The sequence below is a fragment of the Oryzias latipes genome, chromosome 5 (genome assembly GCF_053564925.1).
Source record: "Oryzias latipes strain Hd-rR chromosome 5, Olatipes_Hd-rR_3.1".
Lineage (NCBI taxonomy): Eukaryota > Metazoa > Chordata > Actinopteri > Beloniformes > Adrianichthyidae > Oryzias > Oryzias latipes.
In genome coordinates, this window is record NC_136241.1 from 22,814,416 (window position 1) to 22,835,314 (window position 20,899).

The 20,899-nt window shown below is 41.8% G+C and overlaps 2 protein-coding genes across 7 annotated transcripts in view; both read left to right on the forward strand.

Annotated features, from left to right (window-relative positions):
- Positions 1-15,594, forward strand: part of plekha6 (pleckstrin homology domain containing, family A member 6) — a 39,068-nt gene extending 23,474 nt beyond the window's left edge. For 2 of the 6 annotated variants that reach the window (XM_020703365.3, XM_011475229.4), the window contains 20 exons: positions 156-340; positions 1,464-1,967; positions 2,315-2,774; positions 3,078-3,164; positions 3,293-3,346; positions 3,523-3,594; positions 3,955-4,035; positions 4,969-5,118; positions 5,587-5,682; positions 5,819-5,930; positions 6,031-6,170; positions 7,360-7,527; positions 8,643-8,715; positions 8,904-8,986; positions 9,156-9,314; positions 9,404-9,544; positions 9,686-9,819; positions 11,099-11,247; positions 11,590-11,695; positions 12,637-15,594. In XM_020703365.3, coding sequence (XP_020559024.1) covers positions 156-340; positions 1,464-1,967; positions 2,315-2,774; positions 3,078-3,164; positions 3,293-3,346; positions 3,523-3,594; positions 3,955-4,035; positions 4,969-5,118; positions 5,587-5,682; positions 5,819-5,930; positions 6,031-6,170; positions 7,360-7,527; positions 8,643-8,715; positions 8,904-8,986; positions 9,156-9,314; positions 9,404-9,544; positions 9,686-9,819; positions 11,099-11,247; positions 11,590-11,678 — 2,937 coding nt within the window. In that variant the 3' untranslated portion in view covers positions 11,679-11,695; positions 12,637-15,594. The remainder of the gene's footprint in view (positions 1-155; positions 341-1,463; positions 1,968-2,314; positions 2,775-3,077; positions 3,165-3,292; positions 3,347-3,522; positions 3,595-3,954; positions 4,036-4,968; positions 5,119-5,586; positions 5,683-5,818; positions 5,931-6,030; positions 6,171-7,359; positions 7,528-8,642; positions 8,716-8,903; positions 8,987-9,155; positions 9,315-9,403; positions 9,545-9,685; positions 9,820-11,098; positions 11,248-11,589; positions 11,696-12,636) is intronic. The other 4 variants (XM_020703367.3, XM_078947514.1, XM_020703366.3 and 1 more) reach the window with 3 other exon arrangements.
- Positions 15,595-17,579: 1,985 nt separating this feature from the next.
- On the forward strand, positions 17,580-20,765 carry golt1a (golgi transport 1A). Its single transcript, XM_004068922.4, has 5 exons — positions 17,580-17,715; positions 18,694-18,785; positions 19,861-20,039; positions 20,145-20,208; positions 20,282-20,765. Exons 1-5 carry the CDS (start codon positions 17,691-17,693, stop codon positions 20,309-20,311), a joined length of 390 nt encoding a protein of 129 aa, XP_004068970.1. The 5' UTR covers positions 17,580-17,690; the 3' UTR covers positions 20,312-20,765.
- The last annotated feature ends 134 nt before the right edge of the window (positions 20,766-20,899 follow it).

Below are 20,899 nucleotides of genomic sequence, written 5' to 3' on the forward strand. Positions count from 1 at the left end.
AAAGCAGGCGGTGTGACGCTGCTAAAAAGCCCCATCCTGTCATTCCTCGATGTTTTCCTTGTTCTGCATGAACCAACCAAGGCCTAAGCTTATTTCTGCTGCTGGTGAGGATGAAGATGAACGTTCTTGTTCTTTGATTGTTTGATTTCTGGCAGGTCTGGTCAGAGAAAGAGGAGGAGGGTGACGATGGGGAGCTGAATGCAGCTGCTGTGTCTTGCATGCAGGCAAAGCACGCTGGCACCAGGACATACTTTTTCAGCGCGGACAGCCATGAGGATCAGGAGGCTTGGATCCGAGCCATGAGTGAAGCTGCAGACGTCAGCGACCCCCCCACTCAGAGGTTTGCTTTATCTAAACAGAATCCTCACTGTTCACTTGGGTATTTATCTCATGCTGCCATCTAGTGGTGCTATGCAGCACCACCTGAATGATCAAAAGTGAAAGTAGGCCTCTAGTTTTGATTTGACTCCACAACACATTCCCCAAATTGCTCAAGGAGCAGCCTCAGGAAAAACACCATCGTCATTATGCTTAGTCAGAGTTTATTATCGGATAGAAACGGCATTTTTTTAGGTAATCAACGCAATAACTTGTGTTAGTGTGCCAAAAGAAGAACAAAATTCTTTTGAAAACAAACCTTTTTAAACTGCATGAGGAAACACCAAACTTTTCTTTTTGAACTCAATCTTCACATTTTTTAACTTTTTTTTTTTGCATCAGCATTCTTCATAAACCTTTTTTCTTCTAGAAAAAGGGCGAGACAGAAAAAGTTTTAGATGCACTGCTCCTACTGGAAGAATCAATAGCAGATCCAGACTTTGCAAAAGGGTGTAGAACAAACACAAATAATATTGAAACATGTCAGGAAAAATGACACCTACTTTGATGGATGGGAGAGAGTACTGACAAAGGAAAGGTGACAAAAGTGAGGAAAACACCCAGTTCATCCTAAAATCAACCCTCCACATTCAGAGTCACTTGTATTATCATTAACTATCAGCTTGATCTAAAAGTAACATTTAAAAACATTTGTGCCAGTGACTGAAAATTACCCCTAGGGGTACATGTGACTGTTTGGCCCTGCGAGACCTGGTGACCTGTTCAAGGTGTACCCCGCCAGCATTAACTGGGTCAGCTCCAGCAACCCTGTGGCCCTGAAAGGGATTCAGTGGGTTCTGAAAATGAACGGAAGGGTATGTGTCTGCCATTTGTGACTATAACACTGATGCCTAAAAGTAGAAAGGAAATAAACAGTGATCTCATGGCTGCAGAAAGTTAATTTGCTTTTCTACTTGTTCTTTTAGAACTCAGTGCTAAAGGCACAAATGGCAGACACACATCTACATAACTCAAGTGATTTAAATTCTGAGACTCTTCAGTGATCATTTCTGTCTCATGAAGTTGAATTAAAACAGCACCCCAACCTTTTTTTTTTAAAATCCTGGTTCCTTTCATGCCCACAGAACAAAGCCAGAACCCACAGAAGAGCCAAAGCAGGTTTTGGAGCCACAAATACAGAACTCAGCTGACAGTGAACAGGTCCCCCCTTCTAAGATGAATGGGGTCAGCAGTCCAGAGTCAACGCCAACTAACCAGGAGGAGCCGAGGTGTGACCAAGGAGAAAGACCAGTAACAGAAGCAGGTGGAGATGACGGAGCAGCACCTTCTCAAAGAGCGGTTTCGAATCACAACCCCCAACAAAGGACAAATCCTGCTCCAGTCAGTACAAATAATCAGAGCAGCAGAAACAATCCTACCCCCTCAAGAGCACACAGTGGACAGCAGCGACACCCAGAGGGTGGTCCACCCCATGACCCCAAAAATCAGCAGGAGAATGTGGTACTTCGGAGGGGTTTTTTGACTCGGGCAATACCAGAGCGGGAGGCACAGAGGAAGAGCTCCATGGCGCAGCTGCAGCAGTGGGTAAACCAGCGTCGAAGTGGGACCTCACAGGACGACGTCAGCAGGTACAAGTCCAACTAATCCAAGTTTTTTTTACGTTGGTGAAGCAGTTCTGCGTTTGTGTATTTTGGACTAAGTCTGCCAAAACCAATGTTAAAGTGGTACACAGTCAATCAGAGAAACTAACATGCTAATTCTTAGTTCTAAAGGTCTTAGTATGTAATGCTTACCCAAACTCTGGATCAAGTGCTTTTTAGCAAAAAGTGGATTAAAAATTTGCGTGGAGAACAAATGTTGCCACTGGATGTATGATAGATAGATGGATGGATGGATGAAAATACCAATGAATAGAAATATTCCTGAAGGAAACACAAGATAATGATGAGCCATGTCTTTCTACCCTCCCCCACAGTCCATCCCATTATTACTCAACGAACAGGGGAATCCCAATGGAACATTACAGACACTCCATGGGTTCCCAGTTTTTGGATGAGTACCCCCTCTACTCAGCCAGTCTGCGCCCAGAAAGCATCTGCTCTGTCTCTGCTGTGGGAGCCTACGACCGACACTGGACTCTGGAGCGACGGTCACTGAGGGACGGTCCGCCACTCTACAGAGACTCCTGGGGTCCACAGCAGTTCGCTGGAATGGAAAAGTCCATGAGGCGTCTGTCCATTCAGCCACGTTCCCGGTCCGTGCCAAGATCCCCGTCCTTGTCATCGGGTGGTCCTTACTCACCGGTGCCGCCTAACTTTGCCTCTCCGGCCCGATCACCGTCTGTGCATTTTGAGCGTTTTCCAGGCAAGAGGGAGGATGTGATCTACGCCGACCCATTTTCTTACAGCCTGAGAAGGTCCATCAGCTCCCCCAAGGTGAGTCATGGATCAATGCCAAAATGCCTTAAGGCTTAGACAATTTGGACAAGTAGCCTTTTTTTTAGAGGAAGACTGGAAGATAAGCAATACATTCATGACCAAATCGAACCATTTTCACCTCACTGAGCTCTCACAGCGTCTATCCCATCCTTTGTCTCTTTAATTCATTCTTCTTCCTTTCCTTTCTTTCCACCACACACCTTCCTTTCTTACTCCCTCTTCTCTCTTCCATTACCATTTCCCCTTTCTTTTTTTACAATCTTTTCCTTTCTTTCCTCCTTCCTTCCCTTCTCTCATCAGTATGTCTACCCTGGTGAAAGGAGATCCTTCAGTCAAGGGGTATACCACCACAACTACCCTATGTCCCCTTCCCTCCACATGAAAACGGTATGTACTGCTGTTGTCCTCCATGGAAGCGTGCTGTAGTTTCCCTCATCACCTCTTAAAGGCAGATCAAAATGAGATGCTGTTAACCTGTGTGGTCATCACTTCTCTTCTGTCTCTGCTCTACATAGGAGGACATGCTGGACCTCCAGCTCCAGCGCAACCTGGACTACCTGGACCAGCAGGTAGGTGGCTGTTCACCCATAGTCATTTTGTACATTTTCACAACCAGCGATATCTCATGATATTTCAGATCTGTAGGTTAAATGGCTGATAATTCAAAAGAAAGAGAGAAAATATATTTTCTTTTTACTGTTGGTGAGAGAATAAATGTGCTTTTACAAGCAAGTTCCTCTTCCAGGTTCCTCCGTTCCATGACATCTACAGCAGAGAACTTCATCCGACACTGAAGCTTAACGAGATTGAAACCAGTGTAAGAACCCAAATTTATGTTTATGTTTCTGCACTCTGCACTCTGCCCCCCACCCCGACGCCCACCCTCATTACTCATACTGACAAGATCCCCAAACAGACTTGGGTTAAGTAGTAGCCGACCTACAGCAGATCTTGTGGCAAAAAGCTTTACAAAAGACGTTCCTTCATTTTTATTCATAAGAACCCAGGCCGTATTGACAGCAATATTATATTCAAGCTCGGGATAGACTCAGATGTTAACTTTCCTCTGCCTCCTAGCTGCCTGCATTTAGTCAAACGGCTCATTGCTGTTCCTGTCAGGTTTAGCTGAGCTCTCCCTCAAACCTAAAGCTAACCGAGTCCCGTTTTTGTGGAGCAGAAACTTCTAGGCCGACTGTGTGAGCAAAGACGGATGCTGAAAGACCAGGAGGCCTTGGTGCACAGATTACGCATGGATAAGGTGAGTCGCTCTTCACGTACAACCAGCATATTTCTACTCTGTATTTCGTTAGATTTGTCATTCAAGTTTCATCTGGGGTTGTGTGAAAAACAGGGGGATAACTCTTATTCTTTGTCACATGTTAAATGAATAAGACATTTAAGTTTCAAAACATTATTTCACAACTGAAATTATCTCGAGGTGCTACACAAGAATGATAAATATTACTATCTTAATGAAAAACGAATTACTATCACTATAACAAAATTCAGTTTAAAGCAGAAGGGGTCTGTGTGTTTTCATTTCCCCACCCATCAATAATTACCTGTTAGGTGTGTTCTTTCTGTCAAAAGATGGAACCTAAAGAGAAATTCAGCCATCTGTGTGCGCGCCTGGTGAAGATCATTTCAATAAGCCCAGATTGTCTTTATTATATTCTAATAACTGCCCATTTAAGTGATCATCAGAGTACATTGAAGGATTTTGGTGTCCTAAGCAAACAAGGAGCAACTGTTAAAATGCCAGCTCTCAGATGGACAGGTGTGCCCCTCTGCTCTATGGGCTCCACCTCTGCAATATTTGAGCAGGAGGTTTATAAATATTTTTATATTGAACAGTATAATTTAGTTTAGGGATTATCTGTTTGCTGCTCAACATACACAACAGTGTGTGTTGTTTTTTTCTGGCATCAACAAAGTCTTTTATTGTCAAGAATGATGTAAAATAGATTTAAAAAAAAACCTGAAGCTCTTTTTTTTTGCTTCTGAACTTTAAATACAAAATAAATATTGAAATGCCACTAATCATACTCTTACACAATCCTGTTCGTGTGTATATTTTACCAATATGCGCAATAGCAGTTTAGTCTAAGGAGTCAAGAAATAGAAATCCACCGGCATTCAAAACGTTGTTTTTTTTCCTGTTTATGTTGATGTATTCTTATTGACTCTGTAGGACAACCTTGAGGACGAACTAGTGGCGATTCATCAGGAGATGGAGCTCTACCACAACCAACCAATAATTATGGAGAAGCTCCAATTCAAAAAAGAGGCTTGGCAGAACCAACTCATCAACTTGAGAGGAGAACTCTCCCAAGCCTCCAGTGTAAGTCAGAGGTGCAGTCATGTGTCACACAATAAACTCATTCCAAGCAGATTTTGCTGAATGTCACAGAGAAACCCAGTATGGCATCTTGGTATGCTGCTTCCGACATTGAGCACCTTTAATCAATGAACTGGGTCAAGTGGAACTGAAAAATGGGTCCTGTTCTGTTTGTTCAGATTGGGAGGCTGGAATCAGAAGTTTGTTTTGTTTCTCTTGGTTGGTCCCAACAGGCTGTCATGTAAATTCATGGTCAGGGTCCCTTGAGTCATATAAGGTTGTTTTATTTAGTCACGACTGTTTTCTGGATGAGGATGCACTTATGAATATAACTCTTAAGGTCAGAACTGCATGCATCATTACAAATTAGAACATTTGTTTGAAGTCATAACTTAAAAGAATAAAAGTTTAAGCTCCCATGAGACTTTTGTTTTGAAGGGTTTTCTTTGAGCCAGCATTTTCTCTTTTCAGGCTTTGACCACAATGCGCATGGAGTTTGAAGCTTTAGAGGATGAAGCCAACGCCATCCATGGAGACTTATGGGAACAATTGAATGCTGGAGGACAGGTGACTAATGGTTTTTCTAAAACTTTTCTTTTGTCCAGACAGAAGAACAGACTGCAATGTTGTTGTGAGACAAAGTACTACTTATACCCACAAACCTGCCTTTTTCTCATGACTGTTTGTCACCTCACGTTTTCAGAGTGAACTTGTTCGTAGACACATCCAGAAAGAGTTTTGGCGAGTCCAGGATGTCCTAGAGGGACTTCACAAAAACCACTCATCCAGAGGCACTGACACAGCCAAGCACAGAGGTGAGGTGACCCAAGAGCCACACATGAAGACATGAATACCAACGTCCACCTCTGTCATCTGCAACATGCCTCTGAACATGCCTCTCTGTCTCCCCCACAGTGGCCAGCGGTGCATCCGGTTCTTTTAGCACCAATAGTCCTGCCAGTCCCCTGAGCTCAGTAAGCCTTACCAGTCCACTCAGCCCCTTCTCCCCAGTGCAAGGTTGCCAGGCCTCCCCCACCAAACAACTGGGCCCGGAGGTAAGCACCGGACACACCCAGCTGGGGGGCATCACTGGTCAAAAGCCTGACCTAGGGTCATGCTCAGAAAGTAGAAGTAGCCCCGAAGTGTGTAAAAAATTGTCCTTTAAACACCCTAAACCACGCCCTGTTACTCCAAAACAAGCACTTAGACCCAGACCTCACCGTCAGCCTGTCGTTGTACCTCATGTAGAAATTAGGACTAATGAGTATGATGGCGGGTTTGAACTCACCTCTCCTTCCCCTTCAAATTTTCTAAGCCTCAGGGAGTCTACAGGGAGATTGGAGGCTGTGGTAGAAGAAATAGACAAACTGGTGAGCCCAGATGTTGCCCTGGATTTAGGTCCAGACAAGACCAGGCCAAGAGAAAGCATCTTACCCATCCATTTTTCCTGCTCAGAGATCACAGAGTATTCTGACTTTCAGGGGGTGCAATGGTTGACTTCAGCAGACAGCAGTAAAAAAGTCCAGTTTGGCATGAGAGAAGATGACTTCGTCTCTACAGATCACTTGGTGGGCTGCGGAAACTTGTCACAGAAAAAGGTTCTGCAGAAATCACATGGAACTGGTGTGTCACTGCGCTGCAGCCCAGACCTGCAAGCCCAAGATGCTCAGTCCTATAATTCTTCTCCAGGGAGCCAAAGGCCTCTTACCTACCCCAACAACCAGGGGCAGCTTTCTGTGGATCCTCTGATATGCATCCTGACTCAGCCAAACATAGCCAGTAAATTTTCAGGCCGAGTCTTCATGCAGACTCATTTTTGAGCAGCTCTACCACATTTCTACCTTACTTCACTCCTCCTTCCATACCTAAGAACATTCAAACAATCATATCATCATATCTCCAAAGAGTTACTGCTTTAATCAGCTCACGAGGAGCCTGTAGACCGTGTTCTTCTGCAGAGATTTCCGCCGAAATTATATTTTGTTAGTCACTAGTGTAAATCACCAAGACTGAAAGATGTGAGCAAACTTCATGTATGGCACATGAGCGTTCAAAATTTACCACAAATTGCTGGATAGGGTTGATTTACAGCCTTTTATCCTCCAAACAGCAGGTTTTTTGTTAACCTCTGTCTCATAAAAAAACAGCATTATCAATTCATCAGCCTTCTTTTTCTCCTCATGAGCAAGACTCTCTCCCTTCTCTCCCTCTCTTCTTCCTCCTTGCCTCTATTATGTGATGTAGGAAAGTGTTCCCCCAAGGCCTCCTCTGCCCAAGTCCTATTACCCACTGGAGCCCTCCCTTACCTTCCCCCCCTCTGTCCCTCCCCTACCTCTTGACAGCACCGCTTGGCTGCACAGCTTGGGCATGGATGAAAGTTACCTTGACCATGAAGACTCTTGCATCAGACAGGTATACAGGCGCACGTGGCATCCATTCCCTCATCGTTCACTTCTTACTGTTGTCCCAAACATCCCATAATTCCTACCCTCACGCGCCTTCAGAGACCATTCATCTTCTAAGACCTGTTTTCATCTCCTCACAGCCCCACCTGCATCTCTGACAGCTTCAAGCTCCATTCAGTCTGTCTGAATCTAGACTACATTCTTGTCCTTTACTATTGAAACATACTGATTCCAAAACTCTTTATCTGTGTGATTGCTGGAATTCATGAGGCCCAGACAGTTTTGGTCTATTACAATCAGAATTTGGTTTTATGGACTTGAAGTAATTTTGGTATCAGGCAATGTAGGATCATTCTTGCAGAGAATTCTTAAAGAAATCTTATCATAAATGTATTGGTGTGTCTGTAACAAAATTCAGTGTGACTAGGAGTTTTAAATCAACAGGGCCAAGAGGTCCCTGCTCCACTCCATTCCAATGCATCCACTTGCAGACGAATAGATCCATGTGCGTCTTTGTTTTCCTCGTCTGAGCTGGAATTTGGATCAAAACTTTACAGCTGGATAGATGTAATACTGCTCACCACTTTTGTTGCACTGCTAATGTTAAATCGGGGTTGTGAGAAGCTTGAGGTAATGGGAGAGCATGTAAACAAAGGAATGATGGGAATGCTTACGCCAAGTCAACAGTCTCCCCCGCAACTTGGAGGCAAATTTCTTATGAACTCCTGTTGCTGTGCAGAAACTATTTCCTAGAAAATGACACAGGTTTTTTGATTTTGGCGAAAAACTGCATGATAATTAAAAGACAATTGGGAATGCTTTTACAATAGATCAAAATATGATCTGAGTGGGACTTCAATGAACTTTTAATCTTTATGAGTTTAATGAACTTTCAAACAACCTTGCGAGTAAACATACATAGTAGTTATTCGTCATCATCGATCCAACGATGTAAACAGAAGACTTTTGTTTTTCTCAACAAACTAACCTTAGTTGTTCCAATTAGGATTAGTTGCCCGTGATCAAGTTCAACCTAACATTAACTTTTTTTTGTGAAGCAGAAGTTCTAGATGCTCACTGACTCCTTACCTCTGCTTCATCTGTAATGTCTGTTTCATGTAGGCCAGGACAGGAGAACAAAGTAGTCTGAGAGATGTTCAGGACCAGGTTCAGGACAAACAATCCACAAACAAAGGTAAAGACATCTCCACCCTATTTAACTAAAGCAGATTTTTTTCCTGAGGTGTTTCCAAACCTATCTGAGAACAGAGCTCCATTTCCTCAGTGAGATCTGGCAGAAACTGACTAGAACCTCACAGTTTACTCAGTAACACCTGCAGGGCAGTGCTTTCAGATCTTTCACTCTTCTGAACTATTTTTCAGTTGGCATTGTACCTCCAAGAACCAAGTCTCCCGCTGAAGAAACTCACAGAAGCTCTGCTGAAGTGCCCCGGCACATCTCCAAGGTCTGTTACACTCTGCACAGATGCAAACATTCCTAAAAGTGCACAATAGGTCCTTTAAACTTTCAAATTCAAATGTAGAATAATTTAAGTCAATTTAAAGGAGACTCAAAGTCTATCAGTACCACCCATGGAGGAGCCTCATGGATTCTTCTGCCACTTTCATCTGTAGGACCGCCCAAAGAGTGCAGTGTTTCCTGCAGAATTAAGGTCCAAGATGAGCCTAGAGGAGCAGAACGAGCGAATTCGTCGCAACATGAGCAGCTCCATGAGAGACAAGAGGCGGAGCCTAAATCTTTCTGCTGGCCCGCTTCCACCTAACTTCAAAGTGGTACGAATAAGTACCTTCTTACCAACCCAAACCATCCTCAAAAGTATAATTCTGGGTTGAAGTTGGTCCACTGATGTCTGTGTCTGCAGGTTCGAAGGCGAGTAACAGCTCATGAAATTGACATTAAGGACTTGGAGGCAGCAGTTCGTGATGACAACCAAGAGTCACCGTGGGAAGAGATTGCTCGGCTCAGACGGTTGCAGAATGAAGGGATGCATGACAGCAGAGAGGTATGATGGCATTTTGCAGAAAACTAAATTTGAGCAGATATTTAGGATACTCGGTGAGAGGTTTAAGCATCTTAAATTTTCATAATTTTCATAATCTAAGGTCTTTTCTGCTGCTGGACCGATGGTTTCCTTTTGTTGCAGATGTCACCTCAAGACCAACCCATAATCCCAGAGAGCCTCCTGGATCCAGAGAATGAGACTCCTCTGAGCCCAGAGGAGCAGAAAGAGAAGCAGAAGAAGTTGGATCGGATCAAGACTCTTATAGCCAAATCAAAGTAAGGTTGAATCCAAAATCTGGACCACCAGGCCTCTTCTCTTAACTGTTTTTTTTTTCAAAGCTCGGTGAATCCAGCTATTGTCTGTTTGTTGGAAGTTGAAAAACTTTCCCTGGTTAGAGAACACCTTTTGTTTGCATCACGATCCAGATTACTTGTTCACATTAATGATGTCACAATGATATATGGTCAAAGTCCACATCTTTACAGACAAAGTCCATCTTACAATCTCTGTGGTTTCATTGTAGGGTTATTCAAAATTGTGGGTTCTCTGCTTTGAGAGTTACTGGAAAGTGTTGGTGGTGGTGGGGATCTGTATTCTGGGATGTTAAGTGGAGAGCTAGTCTTCAAATGTTGAGAATGGACTCTCCATTTTTCACAGTTATGGTCTTTTATTGTTGTGGCTGGAGAATGTGCACTTTGTAAGTGTGATTTCAATGTTTGTGGTTGAGGTTGCTAAATTTGCATGTTTAATATTTACATTTTTGGGTGAATTTTAACTTTTGGGGGCTGTGGTGCTAAGGTAGAACTGTCAACTTCTGATCAGAGGATCATAGGTTCGGTTCCCTCCCTGCCCGCCCTTGTGTTGAAGTGTCCCTGGGCAAGACACTGAATCCCAAATTGCTCCTGGTGGCGCTAAAAAAGGGAGCAAAGTGTGTGCATGTGTGTGTGCATGGGAGAATTGGACTGTAACTATAAAGTTCTTTGGGCCTTAAGGCAAGGTAGAAAATCTTACCCCATTAATCCCTATTAATGTGGATGAAGTGCTTTAATTTGTGGGTGATGTTCTCCTGTTTCTGTTTGTTTTAGTCTTTACTCTTGTACACAAAGCTTGCATTTGGTTGGCAAATACACCATATATCCACATGTATCTTCTAGTTCATGGTCATTCATCCATTCATTTTCTGTATTGCTGAATCCCTTTTGGGGTCACAGGATGGTAGCCCATCCCTGGTACTGTTGGGCAAAGGCAGGGTACACCCTGGACAAGTCTCCAGTCTTTCAAGACAACACAATCACTAACTCACATTCACATCTAGGGATGATCTGGAACCATCAGTTGATCTAAAAAACGTGTTTTTGGACTTTGGGAGAAAGCTGTAGTGCCTGGATTAAGCCCACTCATGCATAGGGAGAACATGCAAACTCCAAACGACAAGGTCCCAATCAGGATTCAAACCAGGGCCTTCTTGCTGTAAGGCGAGAGTGCTAGCTACCTCTCACTTTGGTGCGTTGAAGGTCATTGTTTGATTTTTGTGTTTCCTTCGCCCTTTGTCAGCCTGCAGAACGTGGTTCCAGTTTTGGATGGCCCAGTGGAGGGTGGAGCTTCAGCCAGCTCACAGCACCAGCTGCTGGAACAAGAGAAGCGGATTGAGATTACGTGCGCTCTGGCAGCTGAGGCTTCTCGTCGTAGCCGTTTTCTGTCCGGTGAGTTACAGAACCAGAGTGCCCCTTAAGCCCAAACACAATCAAGTCCAAATCTGACCAAAGAATAAAACTTGCGATAACAGCAGAGGTAAAACTGCTGGTCCAAAAACCAACTGTGGCTTTAATCAAGTTACATTTACAGCTCTACGTGATGGTGCTTTCCCAGGTTTAGATTTCAGGGCTGAGGGTTTGGAGTTTAGGGTCCAGCATTTGGGAAGAACAACACCCTTCTCCAGACCTTTCACGTGATCCACTGTTTTTACCTCACTGTCCCTTTTTATTTTTGCCGTTTTTCCCCTTTTATTCTTTCTCACCTGATGCATCCACCCCACCTCACCTCAGCCCAGTGTGCCTCCAGCCCCCCTATGTCACCGAGCAGCCTGGTTCCTCCCCATCCTCCAGTGACTTCTTTAACCCTGCACACATCCTGAAAGTGTAAGACGCACAGGTGAGTGTCTGTCCTTAGTAGCACCCCCATTCCAAGCTCCCAATGTTCCCGCCCTCCTTTAACCCTTGTGCTATCTTGGATGACCCCACCCTTACATTGACGTGTTCTCCCTACCATGACAAAGGTGAATAAAGGTGGAAAGATTTCATGTAATCCATGGACACCAGTGAAGAGCACAAATCATTGAAGAAAAAAGGTTTAACGTCTAGGTCTAGATGACCCAACTCCCAAAGATAGCACAAGGGTTACAGCAGATTAGTTTAGTCCCATCAAACACAGCAGCAATCACCAAACTTGGAGATTGAAATGAAGCAGGACAGAAGACAACAATATTTTTCCTCATGGATTGTCGGTGCAAATACACCTTAAAGAACAAAATATCAGTGTCAGAATTGAGATGGGCTCAAGAGCTGACTGTTGAGCTACGTTCACACCGCCCTCAGGCTCAATTGACCACTTTCAATGAAGTCTATGTAAACGCATGTATATCCCCATTTCAGGTTTTCGCCAATCAGGCACAGGGATTTGGTAGAGGCATAGGGATGGCGTCCTTTTTCATTCACAAAAGTGCCAACTGTTTGAAAATTGATCATTGAGGAGAATTTAACGTTTGCAGTTTGCACCCGGCCAGAATTCTATGACACCAAGTCTATCATATATCGGAATAGAGCAGTGAAAGCAAAAGCCTGGAACAAATTTTATGAGATTTATACTGATACTACATTTCGCACCAACCATCTTCCATCTGTAGATGGCAGACATATGCTAGTTTCAGGTAGCGACAGGCCAGTGTGAACACCATATTCTAAACGCACCTTCAAGAACATGCGTCACATGCCTGGTGTGAACGTAGCTTTAGTTGAACACGGTGGAGGTTTTATCATGCTGTTGCCCCGATGTGTACTGCATTTAACTATTTTCTTTGCTTCTCGTCTTTTAAGCTCTGGCAGCGGTGAAGTTTGATGGAGCATCTTTCTGAGGATTCACAGGAACATTTTAATGGGAGGGAGCATTCAAAGTGATTGGAGGCAAGAGAATGCGCCCCCTCAGCTTGAGGATCTAACCCATGTAGCACAAAGGCATCAGACCTCTTCCTGCCAAGTTGTGTCATCATCTTTAGTTTAGCTCAGGACAAATTCTTCTGAACCTGCTGGCGCTATAATGTTTTACAATGACATCGTCAAACTGTGAGCTTACTGTCAACTGCTTTTGGCATGTTCTGAAACAATGGAGGGTGTGACTCCAAAGGCAGTGGAGGTGGGGGGGGGGGGCAGGCATCTGCTCCAGAGTCTCTGCTTCTGCGTTTGGGTCTGAGAGAACATTTCTGCTTCAAAGTCCGCGTGCCTGAAATTGTGGAGAAGGAAACCTCTACAAAGAACCTGCTCATCTTCATCTGAACTATGTGACATAGTGGGGCAGATCACTGCCTCGGTTATTGTCTTTGACACAACACGCCCCATAACAAAATCACACTGGACTAAGCAGGAGCCTTCCTAACATCTGTGGATTTCACTGGAGTTTTGGGTCTCAGATCTTCTGCAGGGCTGGTCCAGCAGCTGACTCAGATCATGCAGTTTCTGCCAGAGTCACAGAAGTGGTATAATCTCTTTACAAACTTTGCTATGTTGAAATTTCGGGTTTGAAAATCATTGTTGTATGACATTTTGATAAGCCATAGTTAAACACTGGTCATCTCTCATTTAAAGTCATTTTAAAAGGAAGTATGTCTTTTTTTTATGATCCGTTGATTTTGTGAGAAACAACCAGACAAACAGCAATCCCTTAAAACAAAGTTTCCTACATTCTTCCATGTAACTGCTATTTTTCACCATGACAGAAGGACAAGTTATGAAGCTTTTCCAATGCGCAGCAAGTCAAGTGTTGGTTACCACAACAACGTCCCCTGCTTTTGTCTGTCTCTATACAGACCCTACATTTAAACCTGTCCCCTGTCTTATATATTTGCTTATATGAAAAGTTGCTCTTCAAGCTTTCAACTTTTTGGGGGTTTGGTAAAGGTGAATTCAATCACTACAGACAGAGGCTTTTTCCTCAGTTATTACAGAAAAAAGATCAGTAGCCCCTGTAGCCCCTCTGCAGCAGGTAAATAAAGCCTCAAATATAGCTCCAGTGTGACGTTTCAGTCCCATTGCAGGATGAGCACATTCATGTCATTTGGGGTGTCACACAGTGCCTGTTCCAGATGCTTCCAAGTGTAAATGCTTGTCACACATCCAAACATAACGGTAGCTGAACCTGAAGGCGCGGGATTAAGGCAGGCTCTCAGCTGCATCTGCTTGAGGAGTAAACCTCCCGTTCAGCAAAAGCTGTTTTTTCCACTTAATGCTTCATTTTTTCTGATCTCCAGCCAATTACTTAAAACAGAAGCTCACAGCCCTTCATATCAACTTAAATTGCCCTTGTGAGACACAACTGAAACTACACACAGCTGTAGCTCATAAGCCACAAAGAAATTAGGCACAGATGGAGTTTTACCAGTTGCTTTTTGTAAAAGTCAGGGTTGTACCAAGTAAACTGTGCTGACACAAAGATTTATCAAAACCCTATTCTGAGTTAACCATTTAAGAAAATGTATCACCTGCACAAAATAATCCTAAAATGCAAAAAGGAAATGAGGATTTGTGGGAATATTTTTTGGTTTTCCTATTTTAAAGCACTTTTTTTTAAAAGAAGGTAATACTTTAAAAGGAATCAATCTGCTATTTGTTATGTGATTGATAATGATGTTAATGTTCTTGAATATTTTTAAAAAGTAAAAACATATTTGTCTTTTTAATTGTTCTTAAATAGCTTTGGTAGCAGTAAAAATACACCCATTGGACGGATGTTTGGATGAATGGTTAGATAGACAAATGGATTGATGGAAGTATATATTGATAGATAGATAAATTGTAGGGTGATGGGTGAATGACGGATGGAAGACAGAGATTTCATTTGATTAAGGCAGCCTTCTGGTGTTCAGGATCTGACTTTAGACGTAGCTTTTGTACATGATGAAAGAAGATTCCTCTTCATTAGCTTTAGTGTTTGTCTATAAGTTTTGCCTTTACTCACTCTGTTATCCGTTGGGTTTAATGTTAGACTATGCAAGATTTGCTTGCTGTCAGAAAACTGCAATAAATTGAATGTATGAAATTAAGATGTTCCATAGATGTGAATGAGTCAGGTCTGTGTTTTTGAGTCAGTCTGAAGGATTCTGTACCACTGACCCTTTCAAGTTTGCTCATGATTGAGTTCCTTGCTGGACGTGCAGCTGCGAATTACAGAAAATCCACCAGCTTTGATGCTCTCCATTTTTTCTTTTATTTAAAAATGTGTAAACCGTTAAAGTAAAAAGACACAGTGAACGCTACCTCGTCAAAAGTTGAAATAAACATGGTACCATCAATATCCTCATCATTTTACCTCCAACGCCTCTCTACATGCAGTAATAAACAGTGCAGGTCAGCAATGTCACCCAGAGTAATTAATAAGGAAACTTGCTGTTTTTAAAGCAAGCAGGTTTCTTAATTATGAATTTCTTTTGTTTTGTTTTTTAACGTGAAAACACTGTTAATGCATTTCTGCATGCAAATTGGTTTAGAAAGGTTAAATGACAAAAAGAAAAAGAAACATGCACACCCTGTGGTTTTAGGGGCCAAAAAGGGGTTATTGTACATTTGAATATGACTCTTGTTATGCAGGCTCAAAGCCCTTCAGTAAAAACAGTTTACTGCACGATAATTTTAGTGACTAAAATTCCAGTCTATTGTTTGTCCAGTTTGAGTCAAGTTATAGGCTTTTTGTATGTGATCTCCAGAGTTTTGCAAACTCTGCTTAAACGCTATCTGTTTTTAATACCATAATTTTCAATGAATTAAAGCCTTGATGCTGCTGCACCCATGCTGTGTGTCTTTCTTTTTTGTTAACAGTTGTTTTTTTTGTCAATGTTGTGCGAGTTTAAAATCCTAAATAAATCATCTTTTGCTCTATTGTAAAAGCGTTCCCAGTGGTCTTTTAATTATAATTACTCCATTTACTTAAATAAACTTAAATAAATAAATAAATCAAATCAAAAAAATATTTACCCATGTGCTATCCTATGACCCCACCCTTACATTGATGTGTTATCCCTACCATGACAAACATGGACACAAGTGAAGATCACAAGTCATTCAAGTAAAAAAGGTTCTAGATGACCCAACTCCCAATTTTAAAGTGCCTAGGATAGCACAAGGGTTAAGCAAAATAAAAATAAAAAAATGTGTCATTTTCTATGGTAAATGGCGTATACTTATATATTGCTTTTCTACCTACAAGGACAAAGTGCTTTACAGTCACAGACCCATTCACTATTTCACACACTGGTGGCTACTCTGCTGCCAAACACAGGTGCCCGCCTACCACCAGAGGCAAGGTGGGGTTCAGTGTCTTGCCCAAGGACACTTTGACTCATAGGTGTGCAGGGCGGGAATTGAACCTGCAACCTTACGATCATGGGTTGGCCTGCCGCTGCTCCACGGCCGCCCCCTATATACACATACATTGTTTCTGCAGTGCAGCAATAGTTTATTTGAAATTTGCCTCTAAGTTGTGGGTGGAAATGTCGGCGTGAAGTAAGCCTGCACTCATTTCCCATCGTCCCTCCCACTAGCTTACAGCCTCTCACACCCCCAACCTAACATTACTGGTGCAACAAAATGGTGAGCAATGTTAGAAATATCCGGCCATACAGTTAAGATTCAGATGCCAGCTCAGGTTTTTTAGTTACCGGTGTTGAGTGGACCATTGTTGAGCTGGAACCATCAAGTCAGGCCTGACACCAGAAAGCATGCCAGTCAGTAGTTGGACTAAACCATCAACCGGGGGAGAAGGAACTCTGCAATTTTGTGTTAAATATTGCTTTACTTTAGCTTTTATTTGATGTTTATTATATTCCTTATGTTTGTATGATAATTTATCATAGGGGGGACATTCATTTTGTTTGTTTGCTGTGCTATGAAATCCGTCTTAGTTTTTTCAGTTCCCACTTGTGTTTCTCTTTGGCCTGATCAGCCACTATATATGTTCCCTTGTGTTTCTAATTAGTTAGATCAGTTTAACCCTTGTGCTATCCTATGACTCCACCCTTACATTGACGTGTTATCCCTACCATGACAAAGGTGGATAAAGGTGAAGAGGATTTCATGTAATCCATGGACACCAGTGAAGATCACAAATCATTGAAGAAAAAAAGTTCAGCGCACTGTCTTGTGGGTCTAGATGACCCAACTCCCAATGTTAAAGTGACTAGGATAGCACAAGGGTTAAGTAATTTTGTTTGTCTGTTCAGTTGCCCTCCTGTTAAATTTAAAGCTTACATTGACCTCTTTTCAGTGCCTATTTTTGTCCATCTAGATGTTTTGAAAAATAATTTAAATATTTTTTATATACATTTTTGCTGTCCTTGCCTAATACTGCTCGTCCACCACGAATGCACCCACACTCTCTCTCCGTGGGGCCCCCAAACTGGCAGGGCACTGCCAGGATTCACCTTATTTATTTATTTTTTTACAAATTTTTGAAGATAGATTGTAACTGCTACATTTATGCTATTACTTTGTTAACACAAAAGTACTTGAAAAATATAGCACGTTTTTTTTTCTATTGGGATTGCTACTTTAAAAATTTTTTTTTGGCTGAAAAAAGTTCATATGAAATTACAAAAGGTCCAGGGTCCAGTTAGGTGCATTAAAACTGAAAATGTGTTCTGGATTATCGGGTTAAATGAACTATGGTTCACTTTAAGCGAACCAAATGTGTACACCTTCTGAGACTTAAACAGAGGCGAACTCAAAGTACACAAATTTCCTCTCGTGCTGACATCAGAGTAGTTTCAGCACTTACCCAAGTCTGGGGTTAATGTTCACCTCACACTCTGACAACGTCACCGCACAAAGGTCACCAAGAGGAGACGTCCAGCGCTGACAAAGGAGGGACAGCACAGAGACACAGCATGGCCACCATCACAGAGCTTCAGAGTAAGTGTTCAGAAGGGCTGCTGATCTTTTCAATCAGGACAGTAAAGCCTCTTTATCTGGATCTGAACCAGTAATTGACTTCTACGATTTTTTTAAAGTCCGATAGTGATTATTAGTTCCAAGGAAGTCAATATTTGTGGCCAAAACTCATTGTCAGTAAAGTAAAAAGACTGGCATCAAAATTTTGAATTAAAAACATTCCACTGTTTTGGTTTTATGCAGTAAGAATGTTCTATTCGAGAGAAAAATGAATGATAAAAAATAATAGTACACAGAAGCTTATCTTCTATGTTGAATTAAAAAACGTAAAATGCTCCCTGAAATGCTCTTAAGAAAAAAAGGTAAAACCTAAAAAACACCAAATGACTAATCTTTGTTTCAAGTTCAAACAGAAGCTAGAATTACATTGAGGTCCTATAGACTCAACTTGGATCCATCCATTTGCTGTAAAAAAAAAAAAAGTTGCATGCTGACCTGTTTTCAAATCATCATGCATAATCAATTGATAGCAGGATTTGGTCTAAAAATGCTCCTGCCCCTCTCTACATGAAACCTTCACAGACACCTTCACTACTCACTTAACTTAAAAATGTGTACTTCCCTGACTGTACTTCACACAAGGTAGCCTGATGGTGTGTTAAAGGTGTGGTAAACTTAGCAGACGTAGCCATTGAAATGGTACAGAGAACAGAACAGAGCATTAAAACAAGGCAGTTTGACAAAAAAACAAAAAATGTCCTTCTTTTACATTAACCACATAAACAAACATAAACTGTGTAGATGTGTGTGATCTATTTTGCAATAGATAAAAAAAAATTGGAGTGGAGCTTTAAAATGTCATTCTTCTTTACTTGATTGATGGTTAGATTTACTTCTTCTGTAAAATGTGCAACAAGAACCATCTATGGCAGCAAATTTTTGTACAACAATGCAGTAATAGGATTGTCTTTGAATCCCCCCCCCCCTTCACTTTTGCAGAGATTGGTGTTGGACTGATGGGATTCGGTTTGTTCTTCCTGCTCTTTGGGGTTCTGCTGTACTTTGACTCCGTCTTGCTGGCCTTTGGAAATGTGAGTTTTTCTTTTTGACATGTTGCATCCATCTGGTTGCAACTCCCCATCCCATAACCGTGCTAATTGCTGGATGGTACGGCTAACCAAGGATCAATGAGCAGGGGAGCCAGCTGTCCTTTATTGGTTAAGCAGTGCCATCAAAGAAAACAGAGTTGCTAACATCATATCTTACTCTAAAAGAACATCTATACAGACATTTTTTAATCAATTTATTCTTGTTCAAGGTCACAGGGTTGCCAGAGCCTATACTCAGCTGCAAAGGAAAGTTAGACCCTGGACATGTGAAGATTAAATAACTGTACCAGAACATAGTCCTGTGGTACGCCATCACTGACCTGGCATAGTGAAGCTCTTTCACGCTCAGCTTCCTGATAAAATCTCATTTACTGAAACTGCAACTATACTGCAAAAAAGAGAATCTCAGCATCTGTTGTGCACACAGGTGACTCTATGCAAACTTACTTTCTTGACAAGTTACAAGTTAGCACAGCATCTCATGTTCAGCAACATGAGATGCTCACTTCCTGTAAATAAACCCATAAATAGATAAAAGACCACCTGTCCAATTGCCAACCTCTTATTGTCTGGTTTAAGTCAAATGCAGAATAAACTTTTGATTATGTTTTTTAAACTGAGTAAGGGAGGAATATGTGAACACATGTCTCGAACTTTACACACCTAACTAGGTGATCTTTTCATGTAGCTACTACTATTGCTACTTAAACAACCATAGTTACTTTTATGTTTGTTTTCATTCAAAGCTAAGATATTGTTCTTCTTTTGTTAATGAAGTGGTGAGACATTAATGCAAAATAATAAGTGCTGTATTGTGTAGAAGTCACAGTTATGTTTTGGTTCGGTCTCTTTGTTTTTCTGGTTTTCAGGTATTCAAAAAAAAAACCTCAGTTAAGAGAAGTTAGTAAATAAATACAGTAATTATATATTTTTAAGAGTGTTGCATGGAATATGGAATTCCATGCAAACAGGAAGAGAGCCTCATGCTGAACCCGTCTGCCTCAATAGGGCCCACCCAAAAGGAGAGGTGCAGATATTCATGGCACTCTCTTTGTAGATCCTGTTCCTTGCTGGTTTGTGCTTCATAATTGGCATCAGGAGGACAGCACATTTCTTCTTCCAAAGAAACAAGTTCCGAGGAACACTTTTTTTTCTTGGCGGAGTGACCTTGGTGCTGTTTCGCTGGCCAGTGATTGGAATGCTGGTGGAGAGTTATGGTTTTGTTCTTCTGTTCAGGTAGGTGCAGATGTTCCTCACGATAAGCTCTAAGGCTGACTGTTTCTCTTTGCTAACTAGGAGGCATCTCAAACACAATACATGAAAATGGTGTTTCCTCTGCAGGTCCTTCTTTCCTGTGGCCATTGGGTTTGTGCTTTCAATCGTTAACTTACCTTTCCTCAGTGCGGTAGGTTGCGTTCTTTTCTTGTTTCCCTCAAATCAAGTATTGTGTATGTCACAGGCTGTTGCAATCCCCACAGTTCCTCCCCAACAGTCAATCCATGGTGTGAACACAGCTACACAACAGTGTGGTAAAGGGGATGCCTGGCTGGTCAGCCATTCAGACCAGCAAGCGGAGAACCAGAGAAGAAGCAGAGTTTTGTTGAAGGGATGTTTCTGGTCTTTGTGTTTTGGCAGTGTAAGATCCATCCATTTCTCAGACTTCTGCAGACATTTGCTTATAAAAACAGGTTAAAGATTTTTGTTTTTGAAAATAATGCCATCAAAGCCCTCTGTTTTCGAATTTCATAATATTCCTCACATCCCAAATTTACCTTTTGGGGATGGTTTTTCATTTAAATTTTAACTTTACACATAATGTAACATTTTGTATTCAAAGGTCTGGTTCATAAAATAGGTTTTTATTGTAATAGCCATGTTATGTCATAAAAAACTGTACAGGAAGAACTTTTTAATTGTGAATGTTCTGTTTTAATTCTAATAAATTATTAAATTAGGCAGAAAGGTTGTATTGTCATTTGATTGACAGATGTCTCTACCAACCTGAAATGCCTCAGCAATACAATACTACAGGACTTTGGAGTATCTAAGAGAAAACATTCATTGGAATTTTAGTTCTAAGAATTTTATTTCAAAGA

Excerpts from the sequence above, each read along its gene's own strand:
- golt1a (XM_004068922.4), top strand. The coding sequence starts at position 17,691 with ATGGCCACCATCACAGAGCTTCAGA. Across the intron at positions 18,786-19,860 it reads TCTTGCTGGCCTTTGGAAAT|ATCCTGTTCCTTGCTGGTTT; the intron begins GTGAGTTTTTCT and ends CTCTCTTTGTAG. Across the intron at positions 20,209-20,281 it reads ACTTACCTTTCCTCAGTGCG|TTCCTCCCCAACAGTCAATC; the intron begins GTAGGTTGCGTT and ends CAATCCCCACAG.